Below are 17261 nucleotides of genomic sequence, written 5' to 3'. Positions count from 1 at the left end.
TTGCGCTGCACATATCTTCACAAACGGCATATGGACAAATCCAGAAACTGTCAGGCAAAAGTGACATGAAATTATGCATGCACTTTCCTTTTGCACATGTCAACCAATGCGGAAATGTCTGCCTACCAGACTCCGCACTCTCCACGTCCCCATTTAAATATGCAAATGAGTATAAACAGTATGATTTGATTTGAAATTTTGATTTGATTTAAACAGGGCCTGCCCGGGACTTCCGGTATGGCGGAGATGTGAGTGGCAGCATAATTCACCAGTGGGTCCGAGTCGCATCCCCCCCCGCCCCCCTAATATTTAACTTGTCAAAGTCAATAGAATCCTGTAAGAAACTTATATGAAGGGGGGAGTGATGGGGAGGAAGAAAGGAAATGCACAAGCAAACCGCAAAGAGAACGTTTTGTCGTCGTGCAAGCACGAAGACTGCACGAGGGTGCTAGAAAGTTCATCTACCCCACTAGCTTGGAGGCTATGGAAGTTAGCATTATCGCCGATATACAGGTGAGAAAGGTCAACGAAGCTACGGGACAAATTCAGAAACATCTTTCAGACTTCAGATCGGAGATAATGCAGACGCTCCGTGTTGTTCACATTGACTTGAAAGGAATGAACAACAAGGTTGAGGAAACCAGGCGGCGAGTGTCAGATAGAGGAATTTTCCATCGAATTGGCAAAGGAAATGTTGGCGCATAAACTTGAACTGCACGAGGACATTCAAGCACAGTTTGCAGATTTGGAGACCAAGGAGGATTAAGCCTTGGTATATTGAAAGAAGCAGAGAGAGACAATCCAATCCAATCCAATCCATTTTATTTATATAGCACATTTAAAAAACAATGCTGTTACAAAGTGCTGCACATAGTAAATGTACACGTACATTTACCACAAACCAGCTACGGCCCTTATGACGGTTACCATATTCTGATTGACAAAAATGATGAAGACACTTGAAGTGTACCTCCTCCGTAGATATACAACAATATTATACAAGTCATGCAACACAATTCAGGCTTAGTCAACATCCTTGTTATTACTTGTTTTATGTTGACATCCTTGATAATGCCGAAATAACAACAATAAAAATCTCTCGAATTCTAATTCTAAACACTTTTGTTTCAAATGTTTGCCATTGAGTGAGAACAAAGTCGAATCCGGGCCACTCCAGAAAGCCGAGGTGACAGTGTAACTAGCAAGTGAGCTACCGACGTGAGCAGCCCCATATGGACTGCTTTGGGGCGCCAGAGCCACGTCCGTCATTCAAGCAGCAGCCACGGTTGCTGTAACCTAAATCCACAGGGAGTCATTTTGAAATGTTTCAACCATTCTATTACAAGCAGCGAAACGAGATATGTTCATAGAGGGGAAAAAATTATACTTGCAGTAACAGTGCAATCAAAATGTGTTCCTAATAAAATGCACCATGGCGTGGTTCAATTTGCAGCACAAATGGCGACATCTGTCGGTGACTTAGTGAAAGTGCTCCACACCCGATTCACCGCCTCCAGGAAATTTCCAGCAGCCAATCATATTGCTTGCTGGGCGTGTCCTGCATGACCTCCGCCTGGAGTCTACTCCTGTGCAGTGTGCACTGTGCACGGTTTTTCATTACGGAACAAAACACTCACCTCTAAATCATTCCTTCCTATTTGTGCTGAACGGACCACAGCCTCCACACAGGACGCCCGTGACTACGACATTATTTATGAAGTCTTTGTGTCCAGATTAACTCGTATCGGTACGCGTTGATGCTTCTCGGCCTAAATTAGTTTATTTTACCTTAGCTTAGCTGAGCTCGCTAGCCGCTAACAAAGAGAAGCACACGACTCATCGTCGAACAGCGATCAAGATTTGTTGGGGTTGTCGTGTGAAAATGTGTGCAATAACGACAACGAAGTACGAGGAGGTACTTTGTGGAATGAAAGAAGAGAACGATCAACACCAATTGTTGGGCGAAGTTTGCACGCAGTCTCGTGTTGTGCTACACGGAGCAGGTTTGTACAGAACGTCTTTCTATCGTTAAAAATATGCACGTTACGTGTCTGTATTTCAATGTAATCTTCTTTACTAGTGTATAGTAATGATGGTCAGATGACGTTGTTAGGGGAAAATGCGGTCAAGGTGTTTGCCCCTTTATTTTTATTCATTGCCTTTGGCTATCACTCGTATAGCTCTTCTCTACTCAACGCGCTTCACACTGTTGCCTCACTTACACTGATGACTCATCATCAGAAGCAACTGGGGGTTCAATGTCGAAACCCCCCAGTTTAACCCCCCCCCCCAGTATAAAATCTAACTGCATATTTAACATTTGCCATTTTCTGGGCTTTTTATCTTGTTCTTTCATTATGGAAGTCTTTAACCAGACTTTAACAAAATGTGCACAGTGCAGAAAATATCAATGACGATTCATCAATTTAAGTGGCTAAAACAAAAATATTCAATGTAAAAAATCAAGTAAGTGTTGATTTAATTTTTATTCATTTATGAATAATTATGTATTTATTATAAATGAATTAATTTATGAAATTTGTATTGGCCCTGTTGGAGCCACATTGCTTTATTTTAGACAAGGTTCAATTATATATTTTTGTATTAAACTCATTGTATACTTTTTCATTGATTGTTCACTGATTGACGTGCACATATCAGGTGTGTTTAAAGCGACGGTGGGGCCGGGATGGCCACGTTTTCACTAACAAGTTCATTTTATATATTTTTTGATCAGGAAAATGAAAAGAGTTGTCGTTTTCTATTTTATCAAAAAAAAATTGGGAAAAATTAGTAAATAAGTGACTCTATGAATAACGCCCCTTGTTAATGAGCAGAATGGCCGCGCCCCCTAGCGTGCTATCCCTGTTCGGTTGGAGTCACTTTAGGGACCGATTACAAACCCTCCATTGGAAATCAATGTACTTTCATTACTTATAACGTCCAAAAAACCGGCGTTCAATTGGCACCAAAATTTATGTTGACATCTCTGCTAATGCCCACTTCAACATATCAAAAGGATTAACCTCTCCGTGGCTGATTTGTATGAGAATGAGGAAATGTGGAAGTCAGCAGAAGTACATAGGCTGGAACCAGCGCACACTGCTTCTTTACTTAAAAAAAAAAAAACACTGCTTCTTTGCTGATCACAGTTAGGACAGGCGAGACATTAAACACCAGTCAGGATATTTACAGAGACTGAAGTGGAAATGAGACGTGCACATTTATTTGGGTGAGGAATGGCCCCAGATTTTTGACTTACAACTCACCGCCCAATTTGGAAGGTAGCAGCCGAAATGGCCCATTCCATTGCGGCCATACTCGGCTGTACAGTCAGCCTCGCTAGAAATCTTTGTTCGCTGTTCGATGAGTGCTTTCGTCACTCTCACGCCGCTGCACTCGGACAGAAGGTGGTGGCTGCAAGCACGCAAGCAGGGACACCGCATGCGACTGCTTGGGAGGCGACATGAAGACACAGGCTCGCTCATCTTCACCTCCACGCGATGGGCGGACAGTAAGGAGCTAATGTTGTTGTGCTAACACCTTTTGTTTGAACGGCCTGAAGCTAGTTGCTGCTATTACCCGTCCCAATCCTACCTTTAGCCGGGGAGGGAAGCGGGGGGCTCATTCTGCCTGCTGCTGCTGCAAGCCGCGTCTCTCTCCCTCCTGAGACACGAGTTTAGCGTCGCTAAATGTCCGAAATATAACCAGTCGGGGTTCGTGTGCGCATTCATGCTCTTGTCCGCTTCAGCTTGTGAAAGTGGAGGAGCAATCGGCACAGTATTTTTGATTTTGTGGAGGCGATCATGATGAGATCATGTTTTATGTCAATAAATCCAAACTATTGTGCAGAACACGTTTATACTTTCATAGGTTGAAGTGGACAAGAGTAGTAATGTGCATTTGCATTTTGGTGGCAATCGGTCACCGTTTTAGACAACAGAACTGACAAAGCGAGCAATATTACCACGCATGCCTTCCTCGCGTGACGTAGACCGCTGAGACTGAAAACATATAAGCCACGCCCCTTTTGGGGGCGGGGAAATTTGTTGTAAACATAATCACAAAAAAAGCCCTTAAATCACTACAGAGTCTTTTGGGGTGGGCATTTTAGTACTAATGTCATTTTTACATTGACACTTATATACTATTATATAAATGCCAGTGTTAAGCTCACCCAAGTGTCTCTTTAAATGGACGTGCAAGAGGGAAGTCAAATGTTTGCTATACACAGACGGGGTGATCATATAGTCTTTCAACCACTTACATTTGCACTTGCCCTGACCCTTACACTTACATTTACAACACTTACTTTATACTTATACACCACAAAGACATTTTTGCAAGCTATTATCCATCTGATGTGATTTGGAATTGTGAATCCTTTTTGGAACTTGTTTGGATCACAATAAACATCATTTGGAGTCGTAGTACCAACGACGTTCTCGACTGATTGCTGGAAAGTGCGTCTGAAAACTTTAGCCCCAATTTGGCCGGCTTATGGTTGGACATTGAAAGCCGGAACAGGCCCATTAGGGCCAGGTCGGTGAACCTGTCACAGTCTTGTGCATAGTTTTACCTCATCCAAACACACATTTAAATACATAATACATTTAAACAAATAAAAACGAACAATTGTATGAAACACACTTTCCAAACATATTGTGAAACATTTGTGAACACTCCAAGAACAAATTGCATCAGACGTGCTGCCTAAGTGCATTAGTTGTGGCGTGGGCAGGAGTGGGATGTAGAGTTTCATGGCTCAAACCGGCCCTCTTGAGTTCACTCCGTTTTCATGTACAGTGGTACCTCTACTTACGAACGTATCTTCATACGAAATGTTCAAGTTACGAAACGCCTCAACGGTAAAATATTGCCTCTTGTTACGAAAGAAATGTCGGGATACTAAAGGTAAAAATACAATATGCGCTGCTACTCGCAACTTCAAAGTTTCCTGAACGCAACATACTCATAGCTGCTCTGCCATTGGCTATTACCTAGCATCTTCCAGGCATCCCATTGGCTAAGAGGGACCTCTACCGTATGTGTCTATGTGTGCAGATTGACAGGTAGACAGATAGATATGTTTATGCAGCGTCCTCGTTATTCGCCCCTCGGACCATGAGGTGTTCCGATAGTTTGACATGAATTCCAGTCTTCGCTATGGACCCCAAGAAAGTGATGGAGAAACGAGGAAAAGAAAAAAAGAAGAAAATCGGGTTTTTTTGTCCGTACAAACAAAGCAAGAGATAATAGAAAAGTATGAAAAAGGGATGCATTTGGTTGATATCGCCAAAGAATATGACCGTACTGTACTGCAATTATGTAAATGACCATCATTTTTATTCTTTACTCTATTCTTTGTTTTTTACATTATGCATCTCGTTTATTGCGCAATAATCTAATTGTAACATGTATTTGTTACATGTTTTGATGCATTTTTATACTTTATAAAACATTTATGTCTGAATATTGGGGGGCTTGGAACAGATTAGGACATTTGCATGGAAAACACGTCTCCACTTACAAAATTTTCTAGTTAAGAAATTTCTTCCAGAACCAATAAGTAGAGGTACCACTGTATAAACATGCAGTCATTGATCTCATTATTTTAAAAAATGATGTTCGTACAATCAGAATTGGCCAATTCTGTATGCAAATAGCATAGATGTTATCCAGCTGCATATCTGGTCATGAAAATGATCATAACCTGCTCAATACTGCATTACAGGAGATGTCACATGAATGGCTCTGTACACCTTTGTGCACATTTTCTACTATCCATCCATTATCTGTACCGCTTCTCCTCACAAGGGTCGCGGGGCGTGCTGGAGCCTATCCCAGCTGTCTTTGGGCAGTAGGCGGGGGACACCCTGAACTGGTTGCCAGCCAATCGCAGGGCACACAGAGACAAACATCCGCACTCGCAATCACACCTAGGGGCAATTTAGAGTATCCAATCAACTTACCATGCATGTTTTTGGAATGTGGGAGGAAACCGGAGTGCCCGGAGAAAACCCACGCAGGCACGGGGAGAACATGCAAACTCCACACAGGGAGGCCGGAGCCGGGATCGAACCCACGACCTCTGAACTGTGAGGCGGACGTGCTAACCAGTCATTTTCTACTAGTGACATTTAAATAAATAAATACATATTTAATGGTTAGATGCAGTCATGCTAATCATTTCTAAAAGGGGTTCATGTATATACAAAGCCAGTGCAGCTTTTGACGGGGTCACCACTTAAAAAGGTGCACCAGTAAGTGAATTTGCAAATACCGAGAAGTCCGTCGTAATCTTAACGTATCTGGCTCTCATAATAACCTTCATTATAAATATGAACTATAATGCCATGTGTGTTTGTCTTTTTGTGTTTTGCAGACATCAGTGAATATGTTAATTCTCACATTAAAGAGGAAGAGGAGGACGAAGAGATCCCCCAATTTAAAGAGGAAGAGCAGCAGCAGCAGTCCCCAAATGTTAAAAAAGAGGAGGAGCGAGAGCACCCCTGCATGAAGGAGGAGGAGGACCAGGATATCTTCAAGTTGCCATTGACTCCTGTATCCTTGAAGAGTAAAGATGAAGGTCAAAGTGCGGTGAGCAGAGGGGCGGAGCCTCCAAGCAGCAGCTCATGTCAACACGTGAAATCAGAAGGTGATGGGGACCACTGGGGAGGATCACAAGGAGACGACCTCCGACCTCCACCATCTGATAGTGATGAGGCGTCATCAAATGATGATGATGATGATGAAGATGAAGATTGTGAAGGTGATATGACATGTAACAATGACAACAAATGCTGGAAATGTTCTGAGTCTGGGAAAACTTGTGCTTTCAAGGGACGTTTAGAACACATGAGAATACACTCAGAGAGGGAAGAGAAACCTTTTTCCTGCTCAGTTTGTGGCAAAATATTCTCTCATAAGGGACACTTAATTAGTCACATCAGAACACACACTGGTGAGAAACCTTTTGCATGCTCAGTTTGTGGCCGAACATTCTCTCAGAAGGTAGGCTTAGTTCGTCACACCAAAACCCACTCTGGTGGGAAACCTTTTGCATGTTCACATTGTGGACAAATGTTCTCTCACAAGTCAACCTTAAAAGAACACATGAGAATCCACACTGGTGAGAAACCTTTTGCCTGTTCAGATTGTGGCCAAAGATTCTCTCAAAAGGGAAGCTTAATGCGTCACACCAAAACCCACACTGGTGAGAAACCTTTTGCATGTTCACATTGTGGACAAATGTTCTCTCACAAGTCAATCTTAAAAGAACACATAAGAATCCACACTGGTGAGAAACCTTTTGCCTGTTCAGATTGTGGCCAAAGATTCTCTCAGAAGGGAAGCTTAATAAGTCACACCAGAACGCACACTGGTGAGAAACCTTTTGCATGTTCACATTGTGGACAAATGTTCTCTCATAAGTTTAGCTTAAAAAGACACACACAGAACACACACTGGTGAGAAACCTTTTATATGTTCAGATTGTGGCCAAAGATTCTCTCTTCAGTCATTCTTAAAACTACACATAAGAACCCACACTGGTGAGAAACCTTTTGCATGTTCCGATTGTGGTCAAATATTCTCTCAGAAGGGACATTTAATACGTTATACAAGAACCCACACTGGTGAGAAACCTTTTGCCTGCTCAGATTGTGGCCAACACTTCCCATGGAAGGTTTCTGTCAAGAAACACAAGTGTGCTCGTGACAACCGCAATAATATCAAGAAGTCTTAAAGTGAAAGTCACCCCAAACATATTTTTTTCAGGAATATGTTCCCTGCAGGCCCACTAGTCGAAAAATGGTATTTTGATTAATTTAGCGTATGTGGAATGTAAATTAAGCAGCAAAATGCAATTGTTTTTAGCCATCTCAGGGGGCGGCCATTTTGTCATTTCTGTCGACTGAAAATGACATCAAAGTGCTCACAACGACCAATCACGGCTGACCTGTTTCCTGAATCTGAGCAATCACAGCTGACCTGTATTCTGAATCTGAGCCGTGATTGGTCGTTGTGAGCAGTTGTGATTTCATTTTCAGTTGGCAGAAGACAAAATGGCCGCCCCCTGAGATGGCTAGAAACGAGTGGATTAACACTTATTCCACAAACGCAATATTTATCAGAATGCCCTGTTTCAACTAGTGGGCTTGCATAGAATATATTTTTGAAAAAAAAAAAGTTTGCGTTGACTTCCCCTCTTTAAATGAAAATATTAATGTTTAACAACTTAAGTATTTAATTGATTTAAGTGATAATTATTGACAAAATCTGCATTGTTTTATTCAATGTTACATCTTTTATTCTATCCTCATCTCTGTATCTACTAAAATCCTGTTGTTGTTTTTTAACCAATAATCACTGTTGGTCCATTTTAAGCAATGTATGCACTCTGTACAATGTTTTCGTGATTTCCATGTGAAGTAACTTGATGAATTACTTGGACTGTGAATAAACTTGGACTTTTGATAGGAAGGTGGGAAAGTGTACATACAATTCTGCACCCAATACAAATTGTTAGAAAGCCCACGTTGTTTTTACTATTAATAATTGTTGCCATTTGATTAGTTCATTGAGATACCACGCAGTACTGAGATGTCCCACACTGTGAGCGGTCATTGAACGCCCCTCAAGCGCTAAGTATCGATAGCGAGTGACGTTGTTTTTCTTTCCACCTTCGACAAAGCTAGTATAGACTCCTTATTTGCCGATTGCCTGTGTTTCACCTCGTTTGTTATTGTGTGTAAATGTTAGTAGGTGAGTTTGATCATTTACTTCGTCTTGGGTGGCTGCTGTAAATAATAGCATAGTTATATTTTCGTGAGTGATGTCACCACAGGTTAGTTTTTTTGGCTAATCTGATAACCAACCTGATGATGAGACGTGTGAATGTGTATTGTTTGTATTGTTTAATTTCTCAATACAGTCAATTGTAAAGTATAGGCATATTGTTATACATTGGATGATGTTGTTAAGTTATTATTTGTCTGTGTTTTTGCAGACCTCAATAAATAGACGTGAAGTGGAATACGAGCCCGTGTTCTCTAATAGGAGCACCACATCCATACCTTGCCACTCTAAACTTTGAGTCAGCTGGAGATATCATACCAATCATATGATCCTCTCCGTTTTATGGTCCTTCGAGCCGGATAGAGTATGAATCAAGGTATGGAACCAACAGATGACCAAACTGAATCTGCAGCCCAACGTGCTTCACAACGAGAGCGACGCCCCCCAGCCTATCTGACCGATTATGTGGTTGCAACTCTCCCTTCATTGGGACAAACCCACACCACACAATTGGCTCCTTCTTCTCAAGCCTCATGAAGTGGGAGGACTCGCTCATCCCGGAAGAGCTCACACTCCAGATCCACTTGGTAATCTCGCGCATCCATTGGCAGATTTCCCTCTAATGTTTTCACAGATGTGGAAACAGCACAGCTTGATGAAAGAGTGAAGCAAATGGAGCTTGAGGAGCTTTGACACCACATAGCAGAGGACCAACAAGCTGAATATGAATGTCATCGACTCCAAACTCAAGCCAGACAGGCTCAACAGCTACAGGAGGAAGCTATAAGGACACAGGAGTCACTCACGAGACAACTGGAAAGGCGGCGACAGCTAAAGAAATGAGAAAATGAGTTGGCGATAGCCAAAATGGTCACTTCTCTCCTTAAAGAGAAGGCACAGGAATCTGACAGTGCTAGAGCTTCACCATGCCCTTCAGATCATAGTAAGGCAAGTAGCCCATCAGCCCAGCCTTCTATCCCAATAGCTCCCCATCCTGTGCCACACACCGCTCCACCTCAAGTCTCTCTGCCTCTAGCCACATATGCGGCCCAGCCTCCAACAATTCTGGCTCCACCTTGTTCCACACTGGACCCATCTCCATCACTGCCTGCAGTTCAGCCTACCAATGCAACATATGGCTCCACCTCCTCTACAGCATCAACCTCTGCCTCCACTGCTGCAAACAGCACATTCTTCTACATTCCTACCTACTGGTGTGGCACCTGGAAACCATTATCCTTCCCATGCAGCATTCACCTGCCCTGTCCCTTCAGCATCATTTCATCCTCCAGTCCTGCCTCAACCTGATTCTCGTCAACCACAGGCAGCAGATATGCATTCATTTTTTCCAACAACCTATGGTATTCCTAAACCTATGATTCCATTCTTTGACAGTGGTCTACAAAGTGACTTTGCCTTACTTAAAATGGGCCTTGATAACTTATTGAACAATAATCTGCACCTGAATGAGCAGTACAAGTATCAAGTGATACTTGGACACCTGAAACTACCAAGCGCACTACAACTCACCAAGGCCTACATGCATGACCCGAAGCCATACACTATGGCCATGCAGGCTCTGCAAGACAAGTATGGCCAACCCTACTAGGTGCCATTCTGAATGCTCCAGCCTTTAAGTTCGGAGACTCCGAGGCCTTTCACACCTTCGCCTTGGCTATACTATCACTGGTAGGCATGCTTAGGACTTTGGAGGGTCAGAACGGCTACGAATTAAGATTTGGATCCCACGTCGATTGACTGCTCAGTAAGATGCCACCAAGTTATCGTGATGGGTTTGTAGAACACTGCCTGACCCAAGGGATTCTTCGCACATGCACTGACCAAACCTATACATTATCTGATCTGAGTTCCTGGCTGCAGATGAAATCTCAAGCTAAGCGTATAGCAGGCAGAGCTGCTTCCCTCTACACCCATGAAGCTTCTAAACCAACAAAAAAGGAACAACATTCTTCCAATAAACCAAAGGAGAGAACAACCACATTCTTCGTCGCTACCAATAACGACCAAGACCCCAAAGGGCGGTCTACCCACCAGAAGTCCACATCGAAATCTAAACCATACTGTCCTCACTGTGACAATACAGAGCATTCTGAATAATTGCACAGACTTCAAGAAGTTGAATGCAGACCAGATTGTTGGATGGTTAACAGAAGAACAGCCGTGCTGGAAGTGTGGACGACGCCACAAACGGGAAGCTTTCACCCTCAAGAAACCTTGCAATACTTGCAAAGAGCAACATTTGACAGTACTACATGATGCAGTCCAGCAAATCCAGAAGAGTGTGATTATGGTGACTACTCCAACAACAAAGGTGTACTTAGATCGACCGATCCGATCCCTAAAGGTAATGTTGAAAGTTGTGAAAGTCTTACTACATAATAGAGACAGAGTAATTGAGACTTACGCAGTGCTGGATGATGGATCAGAGCGAAGTATCATCTTGCCGAAAGCTGTGAAACTTCTGAATCTCACCTCAAAGCCTGAGACACTCACCCTCAGAACAGTGCATCAAAGGGGGGTGCAGCTACATGGTGCTTCTGTTGCTTTCCAGGCATCATCCCTCGCCAAACCAGAGGAGAAATACCACATACACCACGCATTTACTTCTGAGAATCTTGCTCTCTCTGAACATTCTTATCCAGTGATGACACTCCAAAGGCAATTTAAACACCTCCGCAACCTATCATTGTCTCCTATCCACCACGCTCAACCTCTGTTGCTTATCGGGTCCGACATGCCACACCTCTTGGCACCCATTGAGCCAGTGTGTTCAGGTCCAGTTGGAGAACCCATCGCAGTCCACACCAAATTTGGCTGGTCACTTCAAGGTCCCACCAGTACTGGTGAAGTATTCACCTCCGAGCAACAGTGCCTGTTCACAGCAATGGCCACACCGTCATGTGAGCTCCATAAGAACATTGAGCGCCTTTGGCAGATTGATGTGCTACCTTATTCAAATAAGAAGAAGGTAACTAGATCGAAGCAAGATCAGCAAGCTTTAGACCTTCTCGAAACCTGCACAATCAGGGTCCCTGTAGACGGGATAGAGAGATATGCAACACCACTGCTTCGCCGTGCCAACTCTCCTACATTTCATGCTCCCATGGAGGCAGTGTTACCAAACCTCCGTAGCACCGAGAGGAGACTTGATAAGGACCTGCATCGTGCTCAGGTATACTGCCAGGAGATCCAAAAGTTGGAATCAATGGGCCTCGTGGCAGTGATTTCACCCGAGGTAGCTAAATCAACCCCAGAATCCTGGTTTATACCTCACCACATGGTGCAGCGCAACAACAAGGACAGGATTGTCTTCAACTGTTCTTTCCACTATGAAGGGGAGTCCCTGAATGACCACCTTCTCCCTGGACCTGCTCTAGGTCCATCACTAGGAGTCCTTATCCGGCTCAGGCAGTATCAAGTAGGAGTGAGCGGTGACATCAAAGATATGTTCCACCAAATCCGTCTTTTACCGCATGACAAGTAAATTCTGCATTTCATCTGGAGAGATATGAAGAGGACTGAGCAACCAAAAATCTATGAATGGCAAGTTCTGCCATTTGGTACTACATGCAGCCCTTGCTGTGCCATCTACGCCCTACAGCGACACTTCCAAGACACAAGCAAATCCAACAGTAATCTTGCTGATTGTGTCGAGCAATCATTTTATGTGGACAACTGTCTCAGCAGCACCCATTCAAAGGAGGAAGCAAAGACCCTTGTCAATGATCTGCGCCAACTTCTTCACAGTGGTGGTTTCGAGATACGTCAGTGGGCGAGCAACGTTCCGGCAGTCATTGAACATCTTCCACCCGAAGCCAGATCTGAGAGCAGCGAGCTCTGGCTGTCCCAATGTAGCGTGGACCTTCAAGAACCAACTCTTGGATTACGTTGGGATTGCCTCCGTGACACTCTGAAGTACAAACACAGACCTGTAGAGAGATCTGAACCAACATTGAGGAAGGTCTACAAGGTACTGGCCTGTCAATATGACCCGCTAGGCTTCATTTTACCGTTCACCACAAGAGCTAAGGTTCTCGTACAGGATCTATGGAAGGAGCAATTAAAATGGGATGACCCAATCCAGCCACAGAGTCTAAGGGACAGATGGATCACTTGGGAGCAAGAGATTCCTGACCTCATTCAAATGGAAATCCCCAGATGTTATGCAGCACCATCTGCTGACCATCCTACATCAAGTAGAGATCATCACATCTTTTGCGATGCGTCCGAAAGAGCATATGGGTCTGTTGCTTACTTACGGACAGAAGATGCACAAAGGCAAGTCCACGTTTGTTTTGTCTTGGCGAGATCCCGCGTGGCTCCAAAGAAGCAACTATCCATGCCACGATTAGAACTGAGTGCTTCCCTCACTGGCGCTCAGCTAGTTGATGTCCTCCTAACTGAACTCACCTTACCCATCAGGAATGTCATACTCTGGTCAGACTCTACTACAGTTCTCCACTGGATCAAATCAGAATCTTGTCACTATAAGGTTTTCGTGGGCACTCGTGTGGCCGAAATACAGAACCTTACCGACATGAGCAACTAGAAATATGTGGATAGTGCAAACAATCCAGCTGATGACATCACACGGGGCAAGACTTTGAAGGAGTTGTCCCGACCACACCGTTGGCACCAAGGACCTGATTTCCTCCGCCATGCTGAGGAACAATGGCCGATCAGCCCAACTGCTGGCCCAAATCCACAGGATAGTGAGTTGAAGAAATCTTCATTCTGCGGCCATGTGACCGTCAACTCCAATCCTCAGCTCCCTGATGTCAACATGTTCTCTACATGGAAGGACCTGCGGAAGGCTACAGCGACATTCCTACATGGGGCGGCTGATCCAAATTCTCGCTTGCCCAATGATGCGTCTTAATTACATCCAAGCTGAGACTCTCCTTTTAAAACAGGCCCAGTCTGAGACACTCCCAGAAGAAGTCAATGCACTTATTTCTTGAGCGAGCATTACCAACCAGCAGTCATTTGAAATCCCTATCTCCTGAGTATGATAAAGAAACGGGACTTCTCAGAGTTGGAGGAAGGTTGCAAAGAGCCGAGCATCTAGAATCCGTTACCATCCATCCAATTGTGATGGACCCAAAACATCCACTAACCAAGCTCATCATCCAGGATTTTGATGAGACACTCCTTCATCCAGGACCCGAAAGAGTGATAGCCGAACTGCGTCGTCGTTTTTGGATTCTGCGCGAGAGGGAAGCCATCAAGAGACATCAGAGCCAATGCATGCAGTGCCAAGCATGGCGTGGCAACCCTTCCATCCCTAAAATGGCTGCTTTGCCACAGCTCGTTTGCGCTTGTGTAAACCCCCCTTTTTCTCGACTGGCGTTGATTGTTTTGGTCCATATACTGTAAAAATTGGACGTTAGACAGAGAAGCGTTGGGGCATAGTCTTCCAGTGCATGACGACCCGTTGTGTGCATTTCGACCTCTTAGACTTGACACTGATGCCTTCCTGATGTATTTGCAACGTTTCTCATCTCATCTGACATAGCGGATCCAGATCACATCACGCCTGGCATTCTGCTAATGCATCATGTCAAAGTCAAGGCCCGCGGGCCACATCCGGCCCACGGGAAGGTTTTCTACGGCCCCTGTGAGGATACTGCTTTATTATTAGATCTGGCCCGCAGCAAGCCGGTGTGGGTAGCAGAAGTGATCGGGTCCTTCGCGCCTGCTGATGACGTCACGCTTTAACATATATTATAGCGTCTTGAAAGAACACAGACGTTGTTTAAGTATCACATTTTATTAGTCCAACCGGCTGCTGTCGGGTGGCTGCGGCTTACTTCTTAGAGCAGGTTGCCACATCATCAGCCGACGCCAATACAGTACGACAACCGTTCAGTCAAGCTCTCCTCTTCGTCCTCCGCTACTCTCGCTCGCATGCCCTCCCATCAAGCGAGCCGCACGATGCATTCATTAACCTCGGAAACAACACAACTTGGCAAGACACAAATTCGACCACAACTCAGATAACCCAATCCGTTACACTATTTCTGTAACATATTTCTTTGCATCTATGTTTGTCACCTCCTGGCTGTTGTTATAACGAACATTGACGCTACTTTTGTGAGGATCGTCTTTCGGTCGTCTACATGCCGATTCAAGACTTCACGTCACTTTTCGTGGCTTTCAGAATCGGATTGTGGTGAAGTTATTTGGAGTAAAACACGCTCTATTAAGAAATACTTCATGTTCGAAAGCTCACGTTGTTTTACTATTAGTAATTGTTGGCATTTGATAAATTCATTGAGTTTCGACGTGCTGAGATGTCCCACACTGTGAGCAGGCATTGAACTCTCCTCAAGCGCAAAGTGTTGATAGCGAGTGACTTTTTAAAAAAGTTTTTCCTCCTTCGACACAGCTTGTAGTTTGTTTGTGCCAGCAAACGCAGTAGTTGCAGATTGCCCGAGTTTCAACACGTTTGTTGTGTGTAAATGTTAAAAGGTGAGTTTAATCATTTGGGTTCGTGTCAGGTAACTGCTGTACATAATAGCCTAGATAAATGTTCTCGTGAGTGATGTCACGTTGATGAACACTAGTTAGTTATTTCGGCTAGTATGCTTACTATTTTAGTGATGAAACGTGTGAATGTGTATTGTATGTACAGTCTTGTTTGGCTGTTTAATTGCTTAATACAGTGAATTGTAATGTTTAGGCATATTGTTAACAAATGGATATGCATTGGATGATGTTGCTAGGTTATTCTTTGTCTGTGTTGTTGCAGACCACAGTAAATAGACGTGTCAAGTGGAATACGGACCTGTGTTCTCTGACAGGAGCATCCACATCTATACCTTGCCACGTAAATAGAATCAGCTGGAGACATCATACCAATCATATGATCCTCTCCGTTTTACTTCACATTATGTACAGTTCATACAACCTTGCAGCCCGAGTCAACCAGAAAATTGTTTCCAGTTAGGCAGGAGAAACGCAAATATTCCACTGATCTTGTTTCACAAGACGGGCAGCGGCTTCTTCTCGGGTCATAAGCGTAAGTGACGTACGAGCTGCCTCGCAAAAGTAGCAGTAATGTACTTTATTTTATTTAGTAACCCAGAACATAAAAACACAACAAACAGGGGGGTGGCAAACATAGAGGCAAAGAAATATATTACAGAAATATAAAGCGTGACATCATCAGCGGACATTTTAAAAAAATTTCAATGAACATTCTATCAGTCCGGCCCTCGGCTTGTCGCAGGTTTTTGTATTTGGCCCTCCGTCCATTTGACTTTGACACCCCTGTGCTAATGGGACGCTACGGTGCATCACTCCCTCACGCTGTGTATGACTCCAGTAACACCCTTGGGAATAGCAGATGGCGACACAGTCAAGTTCTAATTGACCACTTCTGGTCCAGATTCATCGGCTACTACCTGCTCATCTTACAGGAAAGACAGAAGTGGCAGAAACAGGAAACATCTCACGCCAAATCAAGTGGTGCTTATTGTTGATCCACAGCTTCCACGAGCTTTATGGCCAATTAGTACAGTGACAACTACTTACCCTGGAGCTGATGGACGCATCCGGACTGCTGCCCTTAAGGTTAAGGATCGGACTTACATTCGACCCGTAGCTCGCTTGGTCAAGCTCCCCAAGCTGGAGGACGACATCAAAGGTTCTCCCACTTGAGTGGTCTTTCTACCTCGGATTCGACTGTCTATGCAGACAGTCGGGGGCGGCTGTGTTAGAAAGCCCACGTTGTTTTTACTACTAATAATTGCTGCCATTTGATTAGTTCATTGAGTTACCACATAGTACTGAGATGTCCCACACTTTGAGCGGTCATTGAATGCCCCTCAAGCGCTAAGTATCGATAGCGAGTGACGTTGTTTTTCTTTCCACCTTCGACAAAGCTAGTATAGACTCCTTATTTGCCGATTGCCTGTGTTTCACCTCGTTTGTTATTGTGTGTAAATGTTAGTAGGTGAGTTTGATCATTTACTTCGTATCGGGTGGCTGCTGTAAATAATAGCATAGTTATATTTTTGTGAGTGATGTCACCACTGGTTAGTTATTTTGGCTAATATGATAACCAACCTGATGATGAGACGTGTGAATGTGTATTGTTTGTATTTTTTAATTTCTCAATACAGTCAATTGTAAAGTATAGGCATATTGTTATACATTGGATGATGATGTTAAGTTATTATTTGTCTGCGTTGTTGCAGAACGCAATAAATAGACGTGAAGTGGAATACGGGCCTGTGTTCTCTAATAGGAGCACCACATCCATACCTTGCCACTCTAAACTTTGAGTCAGCTGGAGAAATCATACACCTCATATGATCCTCTCCGTTTTTACAAATAAACAGTCTTTTTTCTAATCAATGAGCAACCGAAGGGCTGTTTAGGTTGATTTCGGAGGTTTGTTGAAGCTATTCAGTGTAATCCGAGTTCCTTTTATACTG

General features: G+C 43.8%; 1 protein-coding gene across 2 annotated transcripts; it reads left to right on the top strand.

Moving 5' to 3' along the window:
• Positions 1-1585: 1585 nt before the first annotated feature.
• On the top strand, positions 1586-17048 carry LOC147132680 (uncharacterized). Of its 2 annotated transcripts, XM_086013928.1 has the most exons (3): positions 1586-2003; positions 6386-6772; positions 9011-17048. In XM_086013928.1, exons 1-3 carry the CDS (start codon positions 1883-1885, stop codon positions 9022-9024), a joined length of 522 nt encoding a protein of 173 aa, XP_085870054.1. In that variant the 5' UTR covers positions 1586-1882; the 3' UTR covers positions 9025-17048. The 2 variants fall into 2 exon arrangements, with proteins under 2 accessions (XP_085870054.1, XP_085870053.1); XM_086013927.1 differs by lacking the exon at positions 9011-17048 and having other exon boundaries at positions 6386-7622.
• The last annotated feature ends 213 nt before the right edge of the window (positions 17049-17261 follow it).

This window comes from Filicampus tigris, chromosome 18 (genome assembly GCF_054856515.1).
Source record: "Filicampus tigris isolate MCC_2025a chromosome 18, RoL_Ftig_1.0, whole genome shotgun sequence".
Lineage (NCBI taxonomy): Eukaryota > Metazoa > Chordata > Actinopteri > Syngnathiformes > Syngnathidae > Filicampus > Filicampus tigris.
This window is presented reverse-complemented; position numbering and strand designations above follow the sequence as displayed.